This window comes from Quercus lobata, chromosome 3 (genome assembly GCF_001633185.2).
Source record: "Quercus lobata isolate SW786 chromosome 3, ValleyOak3.0 Primary Assembly, whole genome shotgun sequence".
NCBI classification, from domain to species: Eukaryota; Viridiplantae; Streptophyta; class Magnoliopsida; order Fagales; family Fagaceae; genus Quercus; species Quercus lobata.
In genome coordinates, this window is record NC_044906.1 from 22,596,584 (window position 1) to 22,623,991 (window position 27,408).

At 33.1% G+C, this 27,408-nt stretch overlaps 2 protein-coding genes and 4 non-coding genes across 8 annotated transcripts; 5 read left to right on the forward strand and 1 right to left on the reverse strand.

Moving 5' to 3' along the window:
• Positions 1-1,489: 1,489 nt before the first annotated feature.
• Positions 1,490-7,235, forward strand: LOC115982543. 2 transcript variants are annotated; one of them, XM_031105170.1, is made up of 3 exons: positions 1,490-1,599; positions 4,237-6,136; positions 6,933-7,235. In XM_031105170.1, exons 2-3 carry the CDS (start codon positions 4,244-4,246, stop codon positions 6,960-6,962), a joined length of 1,923 nt encoding a protein of 640 aa, XP_030961030.1. In that variant the 5' UTR covers positions 1,490-1,599; positions 4,237-4,243; the 3' UTR covers positions 6,963-7,235. The 2 variants fall into 2 exon arrangements, with proteins under 2 accessions (XP_030961030.1, XP_030961031.1); XM_031105171.1 differs by having other exon boundaries at positions 6,942-7,235.
• A 2,590-nt stretch (positions 7,236-9,825) lies between these two features.
• LOC115983083 lies at positions 9,826-9,986 on the forward strand. Its single transcript, XR_004089884.1, has one exon. It is a non-coding gene; the product is annotated as a U1 spliceosomal RNA (small nuclear RNA).
• Positions 9,987-11,864: 1,878 nt separating this feature from the next.
• Positions 11,865-12,022, forward strand: LOC115983058. Its single transcript, XR_004089862.1, has one exon. It is a non-coding gene; the product is annotated as a U1 spliceosomal RNA (small nuclear RNA).
• A 1,350-nt stretch (positions 12,023-13,372) lies between these two features.
• LOC115983071 lies at positions 13,373-13,533 on the forward strand. Its single transcript, XR_004089875.1, has one exon. It is a non-coding gene; the product is annotated as a U1 spliceosomal RNA (small nuclear RNA).
• A 1,692-nt stretch (positions 13,534-15,225) lies between these two features.
• LOC115983026 lies at positions 15,226-15,386 on the forward strand. The gene has a single exon (XR_004089841.1). It is a non-coding gene; the product is annotated as a U1 spliceosomal RNA (small nuclear RNA).
• A 1,063-nt stretch (positions 15,387-16,449) lies between these two features.
• Positions 16,450-22,257, reverse strand: LOC115979983 (cysteine synthase). 2 transcript variants are annotated; one of them, XM_031102140.1, is made up of 11 exons: positions 22,151-22,257; positions 21,455-21,509; positions 21,244-21,353; positions 20,818-20,875; positions 20,015-20,278; positions 19,800-19,937; positions 19,647-19,698; positions 18,071-18,150; positions 17,610-17,669; positions 17,359-17,439; positions 16,450-16,803 (listed from the first exon to the last, which is right to left on the reverse strand). In XM_031102140.1, the coding sequence occupies exons 2-11, from the start codon at positions 21,494-21,496 to the stop codon at positions 16,711-16,713; spliced, it is 978 nt and encodes a 325-aa protein (XP_030958000.1). In that variant the 5' UTR covers positions 21,497-21,509; positions 22,151-22,257; the 3' UTR covers positions 16,450-16,710. The 2 variants fall into 2 exon arrangements, with proteins under 2 accessions (XP_030958000.1, XP_030958001.1); XM_031102141.1 differs by having other exon boundaries at positions 22,031-22,251.
• Positions 22,258-27,408: the final 5,151 nt, after the last annotated feature.

The window sequence follows — 27,408 nt, forward strand, 5'->3', positions numbered from 1 at the left end:
AATGTATGGCGGGTTGGCTGGCAGTACAAATGTACCATACAATAAAGAGAATTCACTTTTTGGCGGAACAAATTTAACTTTTTAGCGGTACAAATACAACCGAAATCGTGATTTGGAATCACAATTTCATGCATGAATTTTCTTTTTCTTTTTGAAACACGTTTATTCCGCTTGATTGGGAGGTGTGCCATTTACTGATGCCTACTTTATAATCGTGATTTGTGAATGTAATCTTCGGCATTGTCCTTTTGTGCATGTAATCCTGATAGTTTTATAATAATTTTTTTTCCTTGAGGAAAAAGAATAAAAAAACTTTTCAAAAGATATTTTGTTTTAAAAAAACTTTACATAAACAAAAAGTAAAATTAAGAGGAAAAAAAATACAATTTGAAAATACATTATAAAATAGGGGCTAAGTATCCAATTTATAAGTTTTTTTTCCCCCTTTTATAATTCAATTGTTGGGAAAAGAAAATTCTTGAATGTGAATGTAAAAACATCTAAAAGTGCCGATCAAATTACAAAACTTTTAACATGATAAATTAAATAAAAAAAATGATAAGCTAAGCTAGTACTAGCTGTGCAAAATTAACAATGCTATAATTAATTAGTTATTATAAATTTTATAATAGATTTATGAACTAAACTCATATTAGAATAAAGAGTGATGTTATAATTATTAAAAATTTTATTATAAATTTATATTTTGTTAATTAAATAGTTGAAAAGTGAGTGGTTTGACATGATTGATTATATGACTTTTTGTAATTTATTATAAAATCTTATACTTTATTGTGTCAACTCATAAAACATAAAATTAAAAATGAATTTATTAATGTGTGTCCTAAAGGCATATTTTAGTAAACCATTTTAGAAAATTTTTTATAAAAAATTGAAAAAATAATTCATTGTTTTGATAACTTTTTTAATTTCTCATAAAAAATTTTCCAAAATAGATAAGTAATGTGTGCTCTAAGGGCACATATTAACTGGACCGAATTAAAAGTTTATAACATCCATATCATTTATTACTCCATTAGTTTGTAAACTTTTTTATTAAAAAAAAAAAAAAAAAAAATTTAACATTTCAAAATAATTAAATAACCTATTTATTAGTAGTGATACACTCATGATCGCTCCAGAAGCTTATAAACCATGAGTGGGAGGGTTACTTAGGCGATGTGGGACTGGGGTGAGCCTAGGTGTCAATCACTTCATGGCAAAAATCCTTAGCTCCCACCCCTTCGTCACAAAACCTCCCCAAAGCGGACAAATACCGATTGATGTGAGTCGTGTACCCACAATTAGTATAATATCACACTAATGACTTAAGTCTGTATTTTTTTTTTAATAATAAAATTTGACAGCAACTTAAGAATTTTCCACCAAAAAAATAACTGATAAATTTTTTTGGTAAAAAGCTTGTTCTTTTAGTTTTAACTTTCATAGTTTCATTCCTGCCTTGGTCAGCTTTACCTTTACCCCTCTCTCTCTCTCAGCAAAGAAACCCAAAGTAACACTCTCACAGCACCTCCTTTTCCGGCATTTTCTTCACCTCTCAAATGCTTCATTCCTGCTCCACAACACACTACCACGACAGTGAGTTGCTTCTGTCTCTTTTGTTTTTTTTTTTTTTTTAAAAAAATATTTTATATCTGCTCTTTTTTACTTTCATCGTGTTTGTGCGTGTGTGTTTCACCCTCTTAAGAAAGGAACATATTTCTATAAATACTAACCAAAAAACATTTTGCAAGTTTTTTGGGTTGCTTTGGTCTTAGTAATCTATTTAGAGTGAGTTGTGTATTTCATCTCTATCAATTTGTTAATGGCTGGTATTTGCTCATGATTTTTAATCATTCTACTAGATGTCATAACCTTTCTAGACTATGTAATTTTGATCTCAAATTTTCCTTTTTCATTTTTAAGGTCAATAATAACTTAAAATACCAACAAAAACTTCATAAATGCTTTATGACAGCAACAATGATAATAATAATAATAGCAGGAAACTTGCAATTTTTTAAAGATCAATTTTTGGCTATGTCGTTTTCGTCCCTAAATTTGGTAACGAAGTTCACATTTTTGCCCCTATACTTTAAAAGTTTGCACTTTGCCCTTCAATTTTTGAAAACTTTCAGTTTGTCAATTTTTTACCCTTTAACAATTTCTTTATGTGACCCAAAACCAAAAGCAAACTTTTAGAAACTAGTTCACTAAAGGAACTCGAGTCTTAGATGTGGCAAAAGTTGTGGATTAACTGCCACGTGGAACTTAAGATCCTTCAAATGTCTTATTAGACTCGAGTTCCTTGGAAAAAATAACTTAAAAGTTAAAACCACGCTGCAGTCTCAGTCTCTCTCACTTTCACTCTTGATCAGAGATGGACACACAAAAAAAAAAAAAAGGAAAAAAATGTAGCATATTCAAAAATTTCCCCAAAAAAATATATTTTTGGCCCCCTTCCTTCAAAATCTTTTATTTTAACCCATGAAAACTAAAAAGAAAACTGCAACATCCTTTTGCCCATTGCATATTGATCCAAAAATATGAAGCCTGTGGGAACTATGATCAAATGTGTGCAGTGGATAGTAATGCTTGTTTGTAGGTTAAATTTATTTTTATGAATTATTAACTATTTTTAGAGAATATTTTATTAACATTAATGTTGTTGTAGCTTGTGGGGTATGTTTGTTTGGTTTTTTTTTGGACTAAATTTTGAAACGATAGAGCTATATAGTATGGAAATATCGAAACTTTTACTTGAATTGTTGATGATGGGAAAATTATCTATAATATTTGATTTTTTTAAAGAGAAAAAAATTACAAATAATTTGAAGCTAATAATGCAGCATTGCCCCTAGTGTTGATGTCCCAATTCATGAAAATTTTCAAACAAAATTCCAAAAAATTACCACTGATTAAATTAGTATTCAGTCCAAATTGTGAAAATATGAGATTATAATGTTAATGAACGTGTTGAAATTCAACAAAGCTTGAGTAGATGTTAATTTTGATTTTTATAAACTTTTTTGGGTTTACACTTTGGTCACCCGAACTTCAAATTCTAGTTTCGTCCTTGCTCTTGATGTCTCTCAGTCTAAGTCTCTCCACTTTCTCTTAATCTTGCTCACCTCTCTCTGTTTCTCTCTCTCTCTCTCTCTCAAGGTGTAGAGTTTGGGTTTTCGGGGCGATCTCAAAAAATCTTGATGTCTCTCAGTCTAAGTCTCTCCACTTTCTCTTAATCTCGCTCACCTCTCTCTATTTCTCTCTCTCTCTCTCTCTCTCTCAAGGTGTAGAGTTTGGGTTTTCGGGGCCATCTCAAAAAATCTGTGTGGGTTTTGATTAAGGTACTGAGAATTACTAGGTTTTTAGAGATTGGGTTAAAATTATTTAAGATATTTTTGTAAATATTGTGAACATTTAGTATGAAATCTGAATTGGGAAAAACTGAGGGCTCATTTAGTAATGTTGTTTATATTTTTTTGGAAATACATGTGAGTGAAAAAAGTGCGTGAAAATGTAATATTGTTTAAAAACTGAAAACATGTGTTTAAACACATTTATCAAACAATCCTGAACGTTTCAATTCATTATTGTTTGTGTACCAAGATATATACCTGTACTAACTAACTAACTTTGCCTCAGAACTAATAAACTGACAGCTGTAATCCACTATCTATAAATTAGCTCCTAAACTACAAGTAGTTTACAACAAAATACTAAACTGCCTGTAGCTTTGTAACATCTTTCTTCTTCTTATCCTCTGTTTCTGCAGTAGCAGCAGTAGTTTCTGCAGTAGTAGCAGTAGCTTCTGTAGTGACTTTCTTCTTAACTTTCTTCTGTTTAGATGAGACTTCCTTAGATTCGACTCTATTGCTTTCACATTTAGTATTGCCAGGTTTTTATTATAACTTATAACAGACATAAAACGTTAAAGATTTGAATGGGTTTTGAATGCCAGACCTTAGATGGACTTGGAATTTTGTATTGGGTATGAAATGAATAATAGGTGTATTTAATAATGTAAGGTGTGTTGACCATATAAAAATTTGTTTGAGGTGTGGAGTTTTTGGCTATTTTGGGACATAATTTCATAACCATACCAGATGTGATGTTGTAACGGGTGTTGTTGACATTTGTTTGTACTTTGCTTGGATAAAATGTTTTTTAATTGATGTTGAAAAAAAGTATTATATTTGTCACTAACATTTTGTAAATTTCATTTGACTTGAATAGGTTTGCGATGAATTCAATTTGTACATTATTATACTATGGCGGAGAGCCTTGCTGTGATGATGAGAAGCAGGGATTGCCGTATAAAGGGCCAGGTAAAAAGTGCGAGATTATTCTGCTAAATAGTAGCCTGAACACCCTGGATGGTTTGAAAAGGGAAATTATGAAAGAGCTGGATGTGAACCCTCAGTCGCATGACATAACAATTACTTATCGTGCTCCTCATGAAGTCCTCAGTCACCACGTGACATACAGGCATGTATTGATAAAAGGAAACAAACATGTTAAGATCATGTTTGACAAGATGAAGTCAACGCCCGAAGTAAAAGATATTGAGTTGTATATAAGTGTGAAACCTCGTATGGAAGTTGGAGGGAAAGAAGGGCAAAAAAAAACTTTGGAGGGTGAGGGATGCATCAACAACACTATTGCAATCAAGTCTGCTCCTTACAAGGTGCAGGACATGAAACAGAAGTCACTTGTTATGGATTGGGATGAATACTACAATCTGTTACCAAAATTGATGATGGCACTTAAAGATTCAAATCCAACTACAAAGGTTGAATGGAACTTCGTTAACAGTCCAGTCCAAGGAAATGCTTTCTTTCGGCGTGTATTTTGGGCTTTTGGTCCTTCAATTGAAGGGTTCAAACATTGTAGGGCAGTTATCAGTATTGATGCAATGGTTTTGTATGGAAAATACCAAGCCTGGTTGTTGATTGCAATGGCAGTTGATGCTGAAAATGAAGTTTTTCCACTTGCCTTTGCTATTGTGGAAGGAGAATCGTGCGCTAGCTGGTCATGGTTTTTATCTTGTATTAGGTTGTATGTCACTCAACGCCAAGGGATTTGTCTCATATCTTCCCAACACAAAGGTATCATTTCAGCCCTATCTAATCCGCTTTTTTGTTGGCGGCCTGATAATATGTTTCATCGATTCTGTCTTCGTCACATAGCAAGCAATTTCAATGAAAGGTTTCATGACAAACATTTGATGGAATTGATTATGAAGGCAGGTCATGCTAATCAGCTTAGGAAATTCAATGCTATAATGGAGGCCATTAGAAATTATAATTCAGATGCCGGAAAAAGCTTGGATGAAATCCCACTTGAAATGTGGACCTTGGCATATGATGGTGGGCGGCGTTATGGGGTAATGACCACTCACTTACCTGCGTGCTTAGATGTTTTATTGAAAGGTGCACAGAATCTGCCTATAACTGCGATGGTGCAATCAATTTTCATTAAACTTGCTCAGTACTTCAATAATCGCCGCAGTAAGATTCAAGCTCAACTAAAAGAAGGTCAATTATTCAGTAAATATGCCATAAATAAATTTGATAGATATGTGGAGAAGTCAAAAAGGCATACTATAACAATCCTTGATCGGGAGCATGGTACATTTCATATATGGATATCTATGAATCCAGGGATTGTAAATAGAGGTAATGATTCTCAAGTGGGTTCAGGGTTTGGGTTTGCAAGTAGGGGCAATCGTTATCAAGCAGTTAAGTTGGATGAGAGAACATGCAGTTGTAGGAAATGGCAGATATTTAAGATCCCTTGTTCACATGTAATTGCATCTTGTCATGCTGTGTCACTGAATGGCCACCAGTTTATTGATCCATGCTACAGATTGGCAGAACAACTTGCTTGCTATAAGCCACAATTTAATTCAATACCCAATGTCCCATACCGGCGAGAGGCCAAGCTCCCCAAGTTATACACTAACCCTAGTATGGCTAGACAACAAAGTTGCCTAAAACCACCACCACTCCGGAATGAGATGGATTACAGGAAAAATCAACCACCAAAACGCGGAGTGTGCCATCAAGAAGAACGTAATCATAGAAAACGTCCCAATGTGAACCTTACAGCTTCAAGTTGTGATTCTTCAACCCAGGTAATTGCTTCAAATAAATTATCACTTATAGTGTTTTAATTTTTTTTCTTGCCTTTTTTGTATGTTTAAGAAATTTTTTTTAATCAGTATCCCAAAAGAATATTAATTACAAAATCTTCAACATAACGTGCTTGTCATTAGAACATATATCTTAATTTTTGTTAATTGGACTTTATTATATTGAGTATAATTTGTATTTGTTAAGTGTTATACTAGACAATGTTTGGGTTCTTGTTTTAAATGTAATGATATCCTTATAATTCACTTTCTTTTTGATTGGTTGAGTGTCATGTACATCCTCACATTGATATACATTGTCTTAGTTGTGTCCTCTGTAAGCTTAAGTTTTAATTGAAACTTGTGTGTATGTTCTCTTGCATTATATAAAAAATGAATATCGAAATAAAATTGGGATAGACATTAATGGTAAATATAGTACTGAACGTCTTTCTTTTTTTCTTTTTTTAGTTACAAACTTACAATTGGGATAGATATTATGATAAATATAGGACTGAATGTCATTTTCAAAAGTTGTAAACAAGAAAATGGATTTAAGTATTGCTATGATCATGCTGAATTGATTGTTCACATACTTACATTTTGATAAATTTTTGTTTGTCCCAAATATATATGGAAAATAATGGGATTTTTGGTGACAAGTTTCATCCCAACCACCACAAGTTATTTACGTCATGTATTACTATTAGTATTAGGTGTAATGCAAATGAATTTTCATGTTATTTTTACTTAATATCTTTAATTTTACTGTATTTGATGCTTCCAATGAATTTTCAAGCAAAAGGAGGGTTCTAGCACTCAAATTTAGCCGAAAAGAAATGAAGAATCTGGACAAGAGGTTGGGACCTTTTCTTGACGTTTTGTTACAAGGCTCAGAAAGTTGGTGCTAATGTGAAAGGAAATCTACCTGTGGTGATCATGGATGAAGATTGCTAGGCTGACCACCAGGTAGTTTGGAATTGCTATTTTGATGTACAAAGTGGATGATGAGGACTTTAAGCCCCCCTAGAAAAAAGGCACTGTACCTACTATCTTTTTGTAAGTAACTAGTACTCCTATCTTTTTGTAAGAACTGAAATGACAGAAGTACTTCAAAGTGCTTTTTAAATCAGATCAGAAAACAATGGAAAGTGATTTCAGCAGATTTGTATGTTTCTTGGGAAAAAAGAATGAAAAAAATATATTAAAAGATCAAAATCCAAAACTGGGGGGATTTTGTTAAACAATACAATTTTTAATAAATACTTGGGAATTAGGATTTAAAAATATATATATATTTGGGGAAATAGTTTTTTCATAAAATCATCTCTCCATTAACCTTTATTCTGATGAGATGGCTAAGATGATTTGGCCATTTTTAAATTGTTGTACTCTTGGAACTTGTCTTTGGAAGAGACGAGTTCTTTTATAATCTTAATGACCCCCTCCCCCTCTGTTTTTTCTCACACTTTCAAGGTGAAAACATTCTACTCTCTTGCTTTGCTTTGGACTATAGACTTGATGCAGTTGAATTAAAACTGGAGAATTTCTTATCAAAAAAAGAATTAAAAATGGAGAATTTGAAAATGTTTTTGGCATTGGAGACTAGAGTTGTTTACACCGAGTAGCCCTAGGAAAATTTGGGGCCTTTTTTTTCCTCTAATTTTTTTTCTAATTATTGTGCATTGGGTTAGTTTTTATCTAATAGATGGTTTTTCTATTTGGTACTCTTTTTTTGTTCATGGTGTTTTGGCTAGATTATTGTTCTTTTGTGGGTCCATGGTTATCTAGCCTGGTTCATAGGTTAATCCTTAGATTGTTTTGATGGTTATGAAACTTGATTGAGGAGTTGAAACGTTGCTATGAGATCAGTCTGCAAGTCAGGTGTTGTCGGATTGTTTACAGAAATGTCAGGCACTGTATAAGTCTCTTTTTGTCTTTTTTGTTTTGGATGGATCATATTTGTGAGATGAAATAATTTTGTGGGGTTTGATGTATTATATTGAGAGACTCATATGAGATTCTTTAAGCTGCATAGGATTTTGAGAGGTAAATTCTTGATGGAAATATTGCAGCACTTGAACATTCACATGTAACAGCTACAAGTGTTTTGCAGATAGAATTTCAGTGTTCAGGAGGGTGTGATATGGAAATTTTTGGTTATAAGATATATTCTATTCTCATTCTGCTTTGTATTTTCTAATGACATTGCCTCCATTTTCATGTTGTAATTGGTTGTTACCATTGGTGTAAGTTGTGACTTGAGATTGGTTAGCCTAAAAATGAAACCAACTAGATTATCTTAGGGTGGTTTGCTTGGTTCTCGGCTGAACACATGAACCAATAAAGGATGGTTTATTTTTGGGTTGTAGGAGCTGGATTATGTGACCCAAACAATGAACCAAACATGTATAAACCTAGGTATGGCAATGAAGTGGGTTACATGGGTCTCCTCTTTGTTCAATCTTTCTTTCATTGTTTTTGGTCCCAAGACCTCTATCTCTCTTTCATGTACCTTCGTTATTCATCTGTAGGAGATTATCATACCTTCTCTTTCCCCACATCATACTTAATTAAATTTCAAAAGTGACAAGCCTGTGCATCATGTCCTTGTGTAGGGGATTAGCATTTTGTGTTGGTCTTTTAGTTCCTTTCATCTAATTGTATGTTTTCTTTTCGTGTAAAACAAGGTTTGTTACTTTTTCTCAGTTTTAATTTTACCACATTATTGGACTAAGTTGGTAGTGTGACACAAAATTATAGCAGTTTGGAGCAATAGGTTGTCATGAGATACTTGCCCCATCATCTTCTCTTCTTCCACATATAGGTTAGTACCTCCATCACTCCATGTCTTGAGTTATCAGTCGTTCACTTATTTGTCCTGTAATACATTTAAGACACAATTCTTGCTGCAAAATATGTTTTTGTATTTAACTTTAGTATTAATTTTTATTAGTTGTCTTGTAATTTTTATAAGACAATGGTTGTATAGAAGACAAACTACAGTCCAGTCCAACGAAATTCTGGCTGCACATACTAATAAATAAATTAAACTTTCGTATTAATTTTTATTACCACTAATATATTTTTAGTTTTTCATTGTGTAATTTTATTGTAATTAACTTTCTTTGGAAGGAAAATGTATAACCTTTTGGTGAAAAAAACACAACTAAAATCATATGTATTCATTGTGATTTTATATACATATTATTATTATTTGAAAAAACGATAGCAATGTTTTATCGGTAAGACTAACTGTATGATACATCAGTATTGAGAAGAGACGAGACGCAATACAGGATGGGGGGTACTCTATGGTCTACCCAATATCCTTCGTATGACTTGGGGGTATTTACAAACATGACCTATATCATCCCATGTTGTGTAGGAGAGGTAACTTTTTATTATCACAATTCATTAGTTGAAGGCCAAATATTTGAACCTTATATGTCTCTGTCAGAAACACCAAAAAATATTAGTTGAGTTATTAGAGCTCTTGGGGTGTAGGAAGGTCCAAAGCAAGCATCAGATTCCAAATAGTCTTGGATTCTAGATCAATTAAACTGTGCGTCTTTGGACAATGATAACTGAAGTAATAAGCTATACTAGTTTTTCAGGTACCACATCGAATGAAAACAAAAGAGGAGAGACCAAGGCTTGTTATAAATAAGGTGCGGGCAACAACGAGTAACATACTTACCTGGACGGGGTCAATGGGTGATCAACAAGGCCTATGGCCTAGGTTGGTGACTTCCATTGCACTTAGGAGGGGTGCCAGCCTAAGGTCTCCCCAAGTGGGAGAGCCTACGTCATAATTTGTGGCAGTGGGGGCCTGCGTTCGCGCGGCCCTTACACAATGTTAGTCTTAACTTATCTGTTTATCGTTTTAGCGGAGATGCTTGAAGGCTGCTGGGTTAGGTGGATTAAGAATGACTAAAAGTAAATTATATGGCAAGAAATTCTGAATGGAATGTGGCTGGTGTATTTGGTTTTCAGCGTAAGTATATTTATTTTTATTTTATAAAAAAAAATATAATCATGTCATTTTTAGCATGATGTTTTCTGCCCCAAAGTCAAGCACCGGACATGCTTGTATTTCTATTTTGTATATCATTTGTGGCAGCTAATGGCAAAACTTTCTTGTTTCAGCACTTTTATTACATTTCCACACCATTTAAATGCAAATTGGGGTTCTCGTAGTTTACCTGTATTAAATCCTCAAATGTTTGTCGATTTTAAAATCAGAGTCCAACGTATAAATTAAGTCATTTTATTTACCTTTGCAATAAAGGATCTGCAACAGGTAGTCTCGGCCAGTAATAATGCTGGAATCATGACTCATGAGCACCACTGTTGTGCACTAATGAGAAACTATTTACATCCGTCCCCAAACCATTTATCCTAAAAAAATCATTTGTAATTGGGCATGTGGACATTTTGGCTGCTGGTGTTCTTAAATTTTTTGCCTATATTGCATGTTGGACCATTTAAAATATAGTTTTGAATTTATTTATTTGTCTAATGTTTAGTTTATTCTAATTTATGAATCAAAATCCTAGAACTAGGACCACAAAAAATTACACAGCTCGCTACATGGTAAGTTGTAGCAAAAGTTGAGCAATTTTTTGTGGTCTTAGAATTTTTCAAAATCCCAAGTTGGTGTGTCTCAATGTGCTAAATTTAAGGAATCATGCCAGTAAGTATTAAATGGTAGCAAGCAAACTTTTAAGAGTGTAGGCAATTTGGCCAAAATTTATGATCATAGATCATGTAAGTGTGTTTGACTTATTTGCTAAACAAATGATAATAAACAAGTATTTTTCTTGAGTTCAACTTAAACTATTCATAAACATTTTGGTTCATATACCGTTTTATTTAATAGAAGGTGTTGGCTTGTACTTGAGCTCACTTTGGGTTTTACAAGTGTTTCTAAAGGCACTTTACAAAACTTCTTTTGAGCCAATGGATGAGCCGAGAGCAAGTCCTCTTTTATAATCCAAATCTTATTATTCCGAATTCCCTAATGATTTTCCATATGGGTGTGAGAAAAAACAAAATAGTGAGTCCAAAAGTACTTGGGCTTAGCAAAAATGGCCTCAATGATTATGATATGAATTCTTAAATACTTTTTGACGTTTCGTCCTTGTATCGTACCTAATTTTCCGTAATTTTATTTGAATTTGACGCTTCCATTGATTTGTCAAACAAAAGCATGGATCCATGTAGCACTTAATTTTAACGGAAAAGAACTGGAGAATCTGGACAAGAGGTCGGGACCTTTTCTTGACATAAGTACAAGCCTCAGAAATTTGGTGCTCATGTCATGTGAAAGGAAATCTACTTGCGGCGGTCACGAATGAAGATTGGTGGGTTAGGAATTGCTATTGTAGCCTACGAGTGCATGATAAGGACTTAAGCCACCAAAAAAAGAAAAAAGAGCACCATGCCTAGTACCAATAGGCAAAATCCATTGCCATCTGAGGGACCAGAATGCTTGACGACTTTGCTGTGACTGAGTGAGGTGAAGCTAATTTGGCACAGTATTGTTAGGCGTAAAGGGGTGCCAAGAAACACTATGATTTGTGTTATGTTATACTACCCACAAGAAAGCCAATCCTGGTTTTGTGAAGAATGCGGATTTTAAACATTGTTGTTGTCCCACATTGAATGGGTATAAAAATAGTGAGGTGGATGGTTGTGTATAAATTAAAAGCAAGAGGCACTTGAAAACATACATACCTGGACGGGGTCTATGGGCGATCAACAAGGCTCATGGCCTAGGTCGGTGGCCTTCATTGCACTTAGGAGGTGCACCAGCCTAACATCTCCCAATGCGGAGAGTGTACGTCATAATTTGTGGTAGCGGGGGCTGTGTTCGCGCGGCCCCTGTTAAATCTAATCCCAATTTATTGCTAGATTTTTATTGTATTTGATATTTGTACGGTAAGTCTATAGTCATTTGACCTGGTCACTCCGAAGAAAATGAATGTGAAATTTTTAAGGGCAGTTTCTGGTGTCTAAATATTTTTGAAGTACGTGTTGTCAAAAGTACGTGTTTAAAAATTAAAAGAATGTTTTTAAACAAGTCTATTAAACAGCTCCTTAATTTTCATAATTTGAAAAAGGTTTTTTTTTTTTTTTTTTTGTTCTTTAATTCAAAAGGGTGGCACAATTTAACTTGAGAAATTGAAGAGCAATTTTATGTACAATGAATGGTAGAAAAATGTGCTTATAGATAAAAATATCTTAAACATGTGCTATAGGATATTTAGGCCCCGTTTTCATATATAAAACATATTTTTTACTCTCGTATTTCTATATGTATTTTCAGTTTTTAAGTGCATGTACTAAATACTTCTTATTTCTTGAGAGAGACTTTTATTTTTTAAAGGTTTTGGTTAATAAGCAATGAAATTTCAATTATGATCATGGTATTCCCATCTACATGAGCAATCCATAGACAATTAGGTTTACTAACTAAAAGAAAAAAGGATCCTTTTGCAGGTTAAAATCCATTATGGCTTAATCTTTTTGTGAATTTTACTTATTATGAGTTTTTGGGCATGTTAGAGTAACGGGCCTGTGTAGATTTGGTTACTTATTAGTGCTAGGAGCAGAATGCGAGACATGAATTGAGAATTAAATCATAGGAAGTCAATTCACACAAATAGATGGGAAAAGGCATTAAGGAGGCCGTTGGGTACTGTTCATAAATTGCTATAATGATTTGACAATGATGGTAATTGGGTAACCCATACGACCTTGGGTTTCAACTTTCAACTCAATTCCTATTATTAGATGTTTAATAATAATTAGTCATACTGTTTTTATTTTAATTTATTTTTTTAATACTAAACAAAGACACTTATTTAGAGAACAAAAGTAGCAATCGTAGTGAAATTGCTGACAAAGCATGTTTAACAATAACATGAATACATTATTATTTCACCAGTCAATTACAAAATGGCCTAGTTGTAACTACTGGTCGTAATTAATCAAATAAAAGGATTGTGCCAAAGATAAAAGATTACTCTATAAGCCCTCACCACATGTTTGATGCTAAGGTTTGATCCGTGCTTTCTCTGATGAATATAATACCGAATGAGGGATAGGACTCGTAACTCACCTTTGGAGCTACGATGTCACGAGTGCGCAATAAGCTTAAGTCCCACATCGGAAAACAAAAAAAGTAGAGGAGAGAATGGAGTATAAATAAGAAGCAAGGAGCAGCGTTGTAACATACTTACCTGGACGGGGTCAATGGGTGATCAAAAAGGCCCATGGCCTAGGCTAGTGACCTCCATTGCACTTAGGAGGGGTGCTCGCCTAAGGTCTGCCCAAGTGGCAGAGCCTACGTCATAATTTGTGGTAGTGGGGGCCTGCGTTCGCGCGGCCCCTGTCCATTTATAGCCAAAATATTTTTACTCGAGTGGTGTATACCCTCCCTCCCATGTTTTATTGAAGTGAAAAAATTGAATTTTTCTGTGAACAGATAAAAAAAATTGAGTCTTTTAGAGGAAAACAAATGAAATTCAATTTGAATGGTGAATAAAATTATGTCCGTGGATCGCGGGATTACTTTTTCCTGTTTTCATATGTAAAACCATGCACAAAATCCAGCCAATTTTACATATTTTGCACCAAAAAATTTTTATATCATTGTTATTACAGAGAGTAATTGTGCATCACCTTTTTCTCTCTCTACTTCGTGCACAACGAACTGAGTAGCTTCTTTTCTCATCTTTTTCCTCAGATAAACACATATACCCACACACAAACAAATCAACATAAATATACACAAATACACCCACACGGACAAACAAATTGGTACTTGATTAGTGCTTTTGTCCGGTACTTGATTAGTGCTTATGGGTCAACGGGAATGGGTTTTGAGGCAGCTTGTAGAAGAGATGATGCTTGAGGTGGCTTAAGGGTTGAACACAGGTAGAGGAGATCTAACCGAGAGGGAGTGGAGATTGGGTCTTGTTTGAGGAGCGAGTATGGGTCTTACGGGTTTTGCAGTGAAGGTGTTTGATGTTTATTCTCAGTAAGTGTGGAAGAAAAGAAGCGAGAGAAAGTGAGGGGTTTGAGATGGCGGTGAAGGTGTCTATGGAGATCTGACCAAGAGGGTGTGGAGAGGACCAAGAGGGAACGGTGATTTGTATTTAGAAATGGGTATAGAGATGGGTATAAAGAGAGAGCAACAAATCAGAAAAAATGGCGAGAGAGAGAGAGAGCATATGTAATGGGTAGTTGAGAGAAATAAAAAAAAGATTGAGAAAATTTATTATTTAAATAAAATAGAGTTCAAAATAGATGGACTAATGTAGAGGATGTTGAGAAGTGGGTATGTAAAATAGAAAAAGTAGGTTTTTAATGTAAAATAGACATGAAATTTTAGTCGAATTGATGCGAATGCTCTTAGATGCTAAAAGGGAAGTCATGAACACTAAAGTCTTAGGTCCTTCCACCAACAGCAAAATGGTGTCACCAAATCATTTGGGAGTGAAGTGATTTGATGTTTTAGGTCCTTCTACCAATAGCAAAATGGTGTCACCATATCATTTGGGAGTGATATGATTTGATTTTTTTTTTTTTTTTTTGAAACTGATATGATTTGATGTTTTGTTGCAATGAAGTGGGTGGGAGAAATGAGGAAAAACAAAGTATGGCAACTAGTAACTGAAATGGATTCATGATTACGTGCTTTGGTTACTAATTTGAATAGTCTATTTCTTATAAGTTTTTATTGGAATGATAAGGATAAATAGTTTTCTTAAGGGGTAAGTAGGGTTTTAAAAACCAGAGGAGAGAGAAATTTGGATGGAAAAACTTTTTTTTAAATAAAATTTAGGAGTTTTTAAATTAGTAATTTTACATGTCTAATCTTATTATTTAAACTTTTTAGAGAGGTGAATTTGTGGTCCTCCAATGCCTACAAACAAACCTCTTCAATCCCAAAGCCTATCCAAAAAAAAAGGGCATAACAGTTTTAGCTTGTTTTTATAGATTTGCATTCCCACATCGAAAAAACATGAAGGAAGAGATAGAGGCGAGGCTTATAAATAAGGAGCACTAAGCATCAGTGAAACATACTTACCTGGACGGGGTCAATGGGTGATCAATAAGGCCCATGGCCTAGGTTGGTGACCTCCATTGCACTGAGGAGGGGTGCCCGCCTAAGGTCTTCCCAAGTGGAAGAGCCTACGTCATAATTTGTTGCCCTGGGGGCCTGCGTTCGCGCGGCCCCTGCCTAGTTCTCAATAAAATTCGTCTGTTAGTCTCAAGCTATTTTTCAAAATTCTCGATTGCAAAACGTAAATCCTGACCGTAGAGACTACGGTAACAACAAAATATTTATGATCTGTTGTAATGCTACGCTACTTATAATTGGCTGGTATTTTTCAGAAGTCAAAGCATTTTGTAATCCGAAGTTTTCCATTGTACTGCCCGTTTTCTGGTTCTATACAACACCCCTTGCCGTCGACTTGCCTTTTAGTCATCGACTATATTTGTAAGAATCTTATTTTTCAGGCTTAAAAGCCTTGTTCTGTATATTTGAAAGAATCTTATTTTTCAGGCTTAAAAGCCTTATTCACCGCCCTGGACGTCTTTTAGTGGTGGCATCTTCTTCATTTGAAAGAGTTGATTCATATGCTTTTGTCTCAGCGGATGAAACAGCATATTTTTGCTTCTCATTTCGGGCAATTAGTAATAATTTTTCTGTGGACTTCCAGAAATCTGTTTCATGTAGCTTGGCAAGGAAATTTTGCTACGCTACTTGCATACAATTGGTTCGGAGCATAGTTGACCTGTAAATTCATCTAACGTAGTGAACGCAAAATGTAAATAGTAGGCAAACTGAGTGAATTGTAATTTTCATTGTAACCCAAATTTTTTTTCCCACTTTCAAAAGGCCAATAGCTGAATCTCAAATTGTTCGTTATGTTCAGCCTGCCACTTCCTCTTGGACATTAATTTAAAGGGGGCCAAAAAGTTCGGATGTGAGGAATTATCGGATTTCAACCAGCAGAAACTTGGGAGGTTTCAAGAACCCCATAGGACCATACTTGGTATGGTGTTGTGGATAAAAAATTCTTTATTATGTGCTTGTAATTTGAGTTGCTTTGGTTTTATTGTTGTATATTTAGTGCCTGGATTTTTTTTTCCTATGTATGTGAGGTTTCTGTTTGAGCTTGTGTTTAGCAGTCCTATACTTTTAATGCTGTTAGATTTGGTTGCAATTGTCTGCTTGTGTTACTCTTTCAAGAATTTTCAGTGAAAGGCTAGCTGATTTATCAAAAAAGAAAGAGGAATTGGACTATTCCAAGAAATGAACTACATAAATTACCTTATTTAATCTCAAGACTTGAGGAATTCTGAGTCTCAGGTCACCACATACATTCCTTGGTTAATCAATATACAACAGTTCAAAGCATTGATACTATTCACATAATTTATTCATGGTAGACACGAGGAAGCAACAGTATCCAAACGATAAGCCAAATTGTAGCTCGAAAACCATGTTCTATGCCCATCTCAGATGCAAACAGCATGACTTGAAGCCACGGAATATCTCAGGGCTCAAAAACCATGCTCTCTGCCTCTCGCTTTACGGATTCAAACAGCACAGACGACAGATAACGCTCTCCAAAGCTGGGGAAGATCACCTGTCCGGTTTTGGTAACAAAAATATCAGTACAAACTTTCCTAAATTCTCATTCCATTGTGTACACTCAACAGGTTTAGACTCAACATAAGTCGGGGAAAGAGATTCAACGGATATAGAACTTATTATAAATTTTGCAACAGTTGCATGCATACACCAGATTAAACAACTACAAAGTGACACCACTATAAATAAAACATAAAAACAAATACAGTATATTCAGCAAAAAAGTCCTACATCTCAAGAAAGAATTTGGACGACCATGCAGATGAAGTATTGAGCAAATCAAACCTAGTAAACAATTCTATTTACTGATCTCTTATATTCTAAATTTAATATTTTATCAATCAATAATGTGTGTGGAGCTGTCAATTTGATCAGGTAACTGGCAATTGTGTATCCTAAGCAGACAGAAGCTAGAAAGCTGCCCACAGTTCACAAAAAATTGTTTCTTTCTTGTACAGCCATGTATACATATTGATATTGCCTCTACAGTGGGTTCTATGGCTGAACACAGAATGAGGTAACTAACTAGAAAGAACAAGATCAAACTTACAACAATGAGTTTTCCAGCATTTTCTGGCCTCTTTGCTATCCTAATTGCAGCAGCAGCTGCACCACCAGATGATATTCCTACCTGCAATACATGTTCGCACAGATATCTTAGAAGATCAAAAAAAAACAAACCAGAGGGCATCCAACAACAAACTTTTTCAATAAAAATTTTGAGAATGGACAGAGTAGCAAAAAATTGTTGGGGAAAAAAAAAGACCTAGTTGAAACATATTTTTCATTGTATGGGCTTACCAGCAAACCTTCTTTCAATGCAAGTAGCTTAGCAGTTTCAATAGCTTCTTCACTTGATACCTACAATGATACCATGTTGGTCAGAGATGTTAATGAAGAAAGGCAATAAAGCATAAAAGGGGAAAAAATGCACTTGCATAAATTTCTAAAAGAAAATGTCATATTACATAATATAGAATATACTATCATCAAACCTTTAGCATAGGTTCAAATCCTATTGGACATAATTTATTTCCATATATTTTGTTATATTAAGAAAACTCATGACTGCCACAATGATAATATCAAACAAGATGAAACTTCTTATTATTTTAAAAAATGAGAAAAAACTGGTGAACTTCATAAGGTTAGATACTAGATATTCCACATTTTAGAATAAGCCTTGGACAGATTATCTAAAACTTGCTTGTGATTAGGAAGTTCTGCACATTCTATCCCAATTAAAAGTTTTGAACACTTACTTGAACAACTTCATCAAGTATATTGACATCCAGAACTCCAGGGATGAAGCCAGCACCAATTCCTTGGATCTTATGTGGGCCTTGAGATTGACAGTTCAGTTAATCAAGTAAGACTTTGTTTGCATCAGATAGGACAGATATGTAAGCAAGCTTTGCTACAGAATTTCAAGAGTTTTGAGGAAATGCTAATACAAGAACATAAAGAAATGGCAACTTCCCAAGACAAATAATCCAGACTTATCCTGATATGAAGTTTTAAATATCAATGTTATTGAGAATCATGACTCAAAATATGGATGAGACAATGAATATCGGCAGTAATTTATGTCAAGTTAATGATATGAAGAGAGGGGAAGGGACATAAGGAATATAGGTATGTGGCTTCAAATAGTTATCAAGGCCATGACCAAAAAAACAAAAGATGGTTATAAAGTAGATAAAAGACTGTCAAAGCAAATTAATTTGATGCCAGTTCACTATTTCCTCAATGAATTTGTGTAATGAACTACATAAACATGTAAAAAGGCAACTTAACACTTACTCAAATAAATTGGTAAACAGAGTACAGAAACATCTAGTAGGAAAAATAACAATAAATAAACAGTAAAAATAAAGTTTGTTGCTTTAGATGAAAACTTGAAAATTACCATCAATAACAAAACAAACAAAAGAAGATCATCCACCAACCAGGATCTTGCAGCAATTCTATAGAAATGTGTTTGATTCGTACAGAGGTAAAAAATATGACATGCAGGTCCCAACAAGTCAAACAAAAAGTTGGAACTACTGGTAATCAACAAACAGTGGAAGATAGAAAAGTGGAACTGGATTGGTGGCGGAAGAGGTAATAGCAAACAGCTAAAAACACAAACAGAATCAGCACTTATTTCTCTATGCTAGCACAGAATGAGTTGCATATTATAGGACTATTCCGATACACCAGTTCAACTACCTATACATGCATATTAGCAGGGTCAACTCAGTTTTCTCTGCCTAACAGGGCTGGATATCCACCCAGACAGTACCATGATCTCACTTCTTCAACATTAGTTTAGTCTTGAATAGAAAGTAATTATTATTTAATCAAAGGCATAACATCCCACCCAGGGAAATGCCTCTAGGGATAGAACGTTTAGGCAGGAATCAAGCATGGTAACAAAACAAGATGGGAAAAGTGATGGAGAATGCAACAATGCTGGCAAATACAGAAGGATGTAAAGTTATTTCAAAAGTTGCACAAAGTTTAAAGATAAAGAGATATTAGAACCATTTTCTATGAAGGTAGAAAATGCAAATATGCCAGCAAATACATAAGGATGTAAAGTTATTTCAAAGGAAAAAGAAAGTTAAAAGAGAAACATATGTTAACAACATTTGCTACAAAACATTAGGAACGCAAGTAAACTAGCCAAAATGAATTTTAAATGATGCGCCCTCCAAGTTCTAGATGATACCCTTTGGTCCATGTTGCTAAGCCAATAAATTTTATACCCAAACGCGAGTGTAATAGCAATTAAAGTAATAGAGTAAATAAGGAAGAACATTTGAATGAAGCATGTAAAACATTATCACTCACCAGGTTTGCCTCCAGACAATACTGCACTTTCAACTGGTTCAATCCCATAGAGCTAAACACAAAAAGAAAGGGACTAAGAACATTGGGAAATAAACATCAGTAATAAGTTTATATTGACTTTTCCACTAATTCAGATAATTTAAAAAAGCTCACCTTGATGTCAGGGTTTTGCTCTTTGAGATACTTTCCAGCACCTGTTACTGTACCTCCAGTTCCTATCCCAGACACGAGCGCATCAACCTTACCACCAGTCCCTTTCCAGATCTCTGGTCCTGTGGTCTCATAATGGACCTAAATACAAAGAATAATGTGATCATAATTCTCCAAACAGCAACACATAAATGCACAAGACATTCACACAATGATACCTTTGGGTTTGCAGGGTTCTCAAATTGCTGAAGAATGTAAGCATTGGGAGTCTTTGCCAGTATCTCTTCCGCCTTCTGAACAGCCCCTTTCATACCCCTGGCTGGATCTGTTAAAACCAGCTCAGCTCCAAAAGCTCGAAGAATGGTTCTTCTTTCAAGACTCATTGAAGCAGGCATGGTAATTATGAGTTTGTAACCCTTGGCAGCTGCCATGAATGCCAAGCCTATGCCAGTGTTGCCGCTGGTAGGTTCAATCAAGACACTCTATAGCATGAACAAGAAGGAAATTCTATCAACTAAAAAGTTTCCTCATTCACCTCATTGCACTATTAAAGTATATAAAAGTAAAGAGATATCTAATTTTCAGTTGAACTATAAAGTTGAAAATGTAACATCACATGATTCATGTTAAAATGTGGGTGAACTTGGGACCAGAAGCTATTGCTCCAGGTATAGGAAATGCTTAATGAGTAAAATAGCATTTCTTTACTATTTTTAGCAATTTGTTAAATTAACACCACAGAAAATAATTCATAATCGATAAAACTTCACAACTTGGTGTTTATGTATGTGTTAAGCAAAATGACAATGTAATGGCAGTCTAATCCGCAAAGCATCATTTATATTCAACAAAATTGTGACACTGAAACTAGGATAACACTTAGCAGTGGTATCAATAAGAGACAATGCAAACATGCACAATGCAAATAGGCCTTTTAATTGAATATCTATTATGATTTCAAGTCAAGGTTAAAATGGACTAAAAAAAAACATATCTGAATGAGGATGATTTAATTACTAACCTCACCCGGAGTAATGAGGCCCTTTGCCTCTGCATCAGAGATCATACTATATCCAATCCTGGAAGGAAGGAAAGAATTTGCATATAGTACTGAGTGGGAGAAAAAACTTCCAACAATACAAATAATTTTAAGGCTGCATTGGGCATGGAATATAGCCTTGGAGACCATAATTAAATATAGCAATGTCCAGTGCCCTAAGTATCCCAATGATTTTGGGTTTGAATACAAGTTTCATGACAATTAAACTCTAGAAAAACAACTACCGAGCAAATGCAAGAATCTTGAATCACACAGAACCAAGATTCCAATCAAGTCCAATTTAACAAGCAGATGCAGCCTCACGATAATTATTATGAGAAAGAAATTACATAGCTTTCAAGTAATTAGTTATTCCAATATAACAACAGAAGAAATGCAATTAACTACCTGTCTTTCACACTAGAGCAGGGCTCCATCATCTCTAGCTTAGCGGCAATTCGAGCAACACAACCATCTACAACACGGTTGAGATACACCAATGGTGTCTTACCAATTAACTGCAAATTCCAGAAAAGTAATTGTAAACATACAGTAAGCTAAGTGTCTTTCATTAATAAAATACAATAAGGGTATTAAGGTAGAGATTTAAATGTCTTACTTCAGTAACATCTTTCGCAATCACAGTCTTCTCCTCCACCATTTTTCACAGATCACTGGAAAACCAATATTAAATATCAGTTAATTATTATTACTCATTTAAACACACACACAGAAGGAAACGTTTTGAAAATAGATTTTCATCACTAACAAACAGATTTTTAAGGGCTCAGAGTCCACATAAGTGAGCTTTATACAGTAATCAGTGGTGTCTAATGAGTTTGGATTTCATTTCAAAAAAAAAAAAGAGTTCTGTTTTCATTTCTGTTCCTCCATATCTTCAGCAACCAAACAAAGTGTGAGACACCATATTAACAACCATTGAGATCACCAACTCCATATTATTAACAAAACAAATTACAAAACCATAATAAAGAAACAAAATCTACCTACAAAAGTTCAACTACTCCATTAAAAGGACTATAAAAAATGAATCAAATACAACATATTCCCCAATAATAAATTCTAAACAAATCTAATCAAATACTACTTTCAAAGCTTAAAAAAAACCAATCTTTAACAAACCCCATAACAAAAATGCTTTAAAGATTATAGTGTAAAGAGAAATTTCTGCCACCTTGGAGATTTTGAAAGCAATGCAGAGCTTTACAGAGAAACCTTTGAAACCAAAAGGAAAAAAGAAAAGAAAACGATAACAATAACAATAAAAAGTGTGTGATAAGCTTGAAACTCTCACCAAGAAAAGCTTATCTGAGCTGAGAGACCAAAGGCCAAAGACCAAACAGAACCTCGGACAAAGAGAAGGAGAGAAAGGGAAAAAGAGATAGAGAGAGAGAGAGAGAGGGGGTAGCGGAAAGTCTAAGAAAACCTGTCGTTTTTTTGTTTATATATATAAGTAGAGTTTTTAGTGTGGGACCCTTTTCGCTATTACTCGAATATTTTGTCCTCTGCCGGCTATTATTTTAAATTAAACACGTATATGGAGTTGGCTTTTAGCCAATTTTGTCAATGTTTGCATTCATTACGTGTAATTTTGACAAATCAACCTATTATTAATATGCAAATTACCTTTTATTAATATTTTCTTTTTATAGGAGTTTTTACTTTTTAGTGATAATCTAATAGGACTCTATTATGTGTTTCATATGAGATTAAATTTTGTAAGATCCATGGATTCCAGTTAGCTCAACTGGTAAAGTCTCTCATGGTTGAATAAGAGATCTGAAATTTAATTCCCGCCTATATCAAAAACTGATTATCATCAGAAACGGACGTTCTATCATTACCAAATTTAGACTCATATACTTGGTTTGAATCCTACCTCCACATTTGCCATTATTTCTCTATAAATAAATAAAAATATTATTTTCATACATTCTATGCTAATAAAATTCAAAGTAAGCACATTTAATTATTAATAACTATTTTATTCATAAAATATGGAAATTTTCAAATTTTTTATAGTTAGATTATATACAAAACAAAATGTTGATTGAATACTAAGTAACATAATTATATATTAATATCCTATGAAGATGTTGATTGAATAAGTAATATATATATATATATATATTTTCAAGGAACTTATATATTATTTTCAATTTGATTTTTTTTTTTATATAGATAATAGTGCATCTACCATTCAATCAATTCACTAATTTATTTTTGATAGTTGCAACCGGGGAGAGTGGATTTAGATATTTCCGTTAAAAACACTAAAATATTTCAATTGAGTTACAGGACTCTTGGTCAATTCATTAATTTATTAATTTAAAAATATTGTTGACTTTACAAATTAATATTATATTAAAGTATTAAATACAAAAATCAATCATTTATGGTTAATCTTGCAAATAATGGTATAAAACGAATAATTAAATATAAAATCAACCATTATAGCACTATTGGTTTTATTTTAAGTGGCCCTGTCTGATTAAGAAAGTGTCACCACCACACACCCTTGGTGTAGTTGTCACTCCACAAATATAAATATTTATGGGGTGTGGGGGGCAAAAGTCGGGATTCAAGTCTCCAAAAGGGAGTTTCACACACATATACACTTAGATTAGGCTAAAGTAGAAATTCTATCTTGTATAAAAAAAATGTGTAATTTTTTTTTTTTTTAGATAGTTTTAATATATGACTTTCACTCTTAATAATAGCTCTTTATCATCAGACTAAGACACCAATCGATTTTTAGTGTAGGCGAAGATTGAACCTATGGCATCACATTTTAGCATATATTATCACATAGCTTTTGTTTTGAATTTGTTATTGCCCTCTCCTTCTCTTCCTCCCAACTTCTTTTTATTCCTTTTTGCTAATAATTAATTCTTTGAACAAATATTGTATACCTTTATTTTTTTTAATAAAAAAAATTGTGTGCCTTTGTGGACCAGTTGACAGATACACGTACATCACAATCCAAAGTCAAATGTACTTAGACACTAAGCGCACTCGATACATTGCTTCATCGACCAATACAATGATAAATAAGAGTTTTTGTTTTGTTTTGTGTCTAATTCATTGCTACGGCTACATAATAAGTTATGGATAACAATCCTTTGTTTTTTTTTAAGAAGATTATGGTTATGGATAACAATCCTTGTTGTGTAATATATATATATATATATATATATATATATATATATATAAAATTTTCTGGTCCAATAGAATAAATGAAGTCACATTCTAGATAATTGGTTAGCAATAGCCAATAGGTGTTGTCCATTTTATGAAATAAGGGTAAATTATTTAAGTAAAAAAAAGGCAAATTATGATGACTAATTTGTAATTTACACTATTAGAGTTTGCGATTTTGATTTTGCCTCCTAAAATTTTAAAATTTTGATATGCTCCCCTTACATTAGGTATTTTTTGGATTTGCTTTGTCATGCCTAGCTGTGTGTTAACAGCTAGATTTCACCCTAATGACACCTATGCTTGTATTTGTTTTGATTTTACACCTTCTATATTTGAATATGTTTTTATTTTGTAGCCTCTATGTTTGAGACTATTTTGATTAATTATGAACTTAATGAACAATTAGGCATGGTGCATTGAAGAAAGGGAGTGAATCCAAACGATACCTAACTTTAGGAGAGTGGATGAAAATTACCTTGAACTTTAGGGTGTAATTTGTAATTTAGTCTAATCTAAACATTCCATTAGAGGAGTGGTTTCAAATTTAAACCTTATAGTTTCATTTATGGTTTTCAAACCCAAACCGAACCATACAGTCCGACCCAGTTAACCATGAATCGGTCACTATTACGATTCTTTTAACCTTAAAAACCTCTTTATGTGAAAAAAAGTATAGAACCGCTCAAACCGTGGTCGGACCGTACGGTTCTGAGAACCATGGCCAGTTTTAACGGCTTGCTTGGTTCCCTTTTTTATCGTATTTTGGTCAAAAAACATAAATCAACCGGGAGAGAATTTAAATATAAAAAAGAAAAAGAAAAATCGTAAGAGAGAAAAAGAAAACAGAGAGCCACATTAGTATGTTACCACTATCACTGTTAGATTCCGATAGTATATTTTTGCCGATCATCCCCACATCCCATTTTCCTCTTCTCCTTCTTCTTAGCAACACTTCGCGCAGAAGCTAGAATAACTCCTCAAATTTTGTTTCTTTGTTCCTTGTTTCTTGAGTGCACTTAAAGATTTATTTGGATACCATTTATTTTGTTGAAATTGGAAATTTATTGTTGAAAGTACTGTAAATAAAGGTAAAAGTTAATTGAAATAGTACAGCAGAGTCCATAAATAGTGGCCAAATGAGCAATATGACTCATAAATAGTAACAAAAATAAGCTGAATGGTAAAATAATTTATAATTTTAATCCACGCACACTAAGTGTATGTTTGGATAATGTTGAAAAACACTTTTTAACTGTGTCCCACATTTTTCAATGGGTTTCGTACATTGTTTACGAGACTTGCAAGTATTTTTTTAGTAAAAACAACTTCAAAACTAGATCCCACGACATTATTCACATATTTAAAAATTATTTTATTATAGTGTTTTCAATTTTCAATAATAAATGATATTAAAACACAGTCTAATAAATAATCACTTGTCTTCGTGTTTTTGTTAAGTGTGCCGCACTGTTTCGCTGACAACACCACTACCCACGTGACCTCGTGAACCCAATGAAATAATTAGAGTGATTTGACTATTCAAATATTTTTAAACTTTACATGCAAATTTGTTATCCGTCAATATTGATACCAGCTTGTATCTTTCTTTTCTTTTTCTTTTTCTTTTTTTTAATAATAATAATATATGTCCTTTTTAAAAATTTTATTTAAGGTGGGTGGTTGCCCTTCTAATTGTTATATTATAATAATAATTATTATACTATTATTATCACAAGTTTAACTAATCAACATATAAATAAATAAATACTATATTTTTGTTTGTAAAAGTTATAATATGAAAAATACATTTGAAAAAATAGATCTTTATATTTAATTGGACTATTTTAATTAGTTAGTATTTGTTTTTTTGTACTAATTTAATATATTTATTTATATTTTAAATAATTATTAAATTAATTATGACGTCATCACGATTCGACTTCGGTCCAACTTCAAAAACCTTGAACCTCTCCCTTTTACGGTTCATTGAACGGTCCAGATCTAAAAACTATAATTTCGTTAGTATCAAATAAAATCCTGGTCTTTTTTGAGTTTGATGTTGGATTTTAATTTATATGATTAAAAAAATTTAGGATTTGATTTGAAACTAAAAAAATTATAAGGTTTAATTTGTATCAATCTTAAACTCTACATTTTAACTTAATTTTTTTGAAATTATAAGACTTAATTTGAAAGCATCCATAAATTATAAGACTTAATTTGAAAGCATCCATAAATTATAAGGTTTAAAATTCAATATGAATTGGAACGTTAATAATCTTGTTTGCCCACTTTGTTAGGACTAGTTAATAATCTTGTTTTGCCTCCAGCATTTACCTATCAAAAAAGAACAAAAAAAAATTGCACAATCTAGATCCGCTATATCAATTTTAGTTAATTTAATAGATAAAATCTCTTAACAGTAGATTAGAGACATGAAATAATTTAAAGGATTATCTATCTTCAACATGTCTAAATGATTTTTAATAAAATAAAATAAAATATTTTCTTACTTTGAAAATTCTTGGGACTTAATTGCTTGAGTTGGCTATAACAATCTTTAACAAGACAAAAATTTTCCTTTTTTTTTTTTTGTTAGCTGCTAATTTGATCTTTTAATAATAAAAAATTTTAACACCTAATATAAATTATGATAGTATTAGACTAATGTGAAAGTGTGTTGCACCAATTATAATTGACCATTTCAACCAATCAAAGAAATATTAAAAAAAAAAAAACTTGTATCCCTATTGTAAGAGCTTAAGAATTCTTGCCTTGAAGAGGAAAACTTTCCTTCCAATGTGGGACAAGGGAATTCAAGCCAAAGGCAAGGTTAGGCAATCAAGCCAAAAATACTAAAGCCAAAGGCAAGAATTCTTAAGCTCCTACACCTATTATTGCTTATTTTTTGTAAATGGGTTCAGAAAAAAAATATATTTTGGTAAATGAGCTGTGCAAGTCCAAAGTTCTCACTAAAATATGATCTGACAGCTTATAGCCTACCAAGCTGTCTGTTTTTTACTAAATTATACAAAAAAAGTATGGAATCAAAAACGTGGAATGAGGATCTAGCTTTGATATATATCCATTATAATATAACAAAACAATATTATATTTTGGTAAGAATCATTTAGGGGGCTTTGACCAAGTTAAGATGGATAACAGCATGTCAGCATTGCAATTTAATACTGTAAAAGATTTGCAAGGAAATTTTGAGATTAGATCTAATATTATATTTTCTAAATTTTTAATATTAAGATCCGAAATCCAATAGAATTATCAGATAATGGTGACTGAAAGATAATAAATTATTTGTATTCCCCGATAATGATCATATTCTACTCTTCTTTT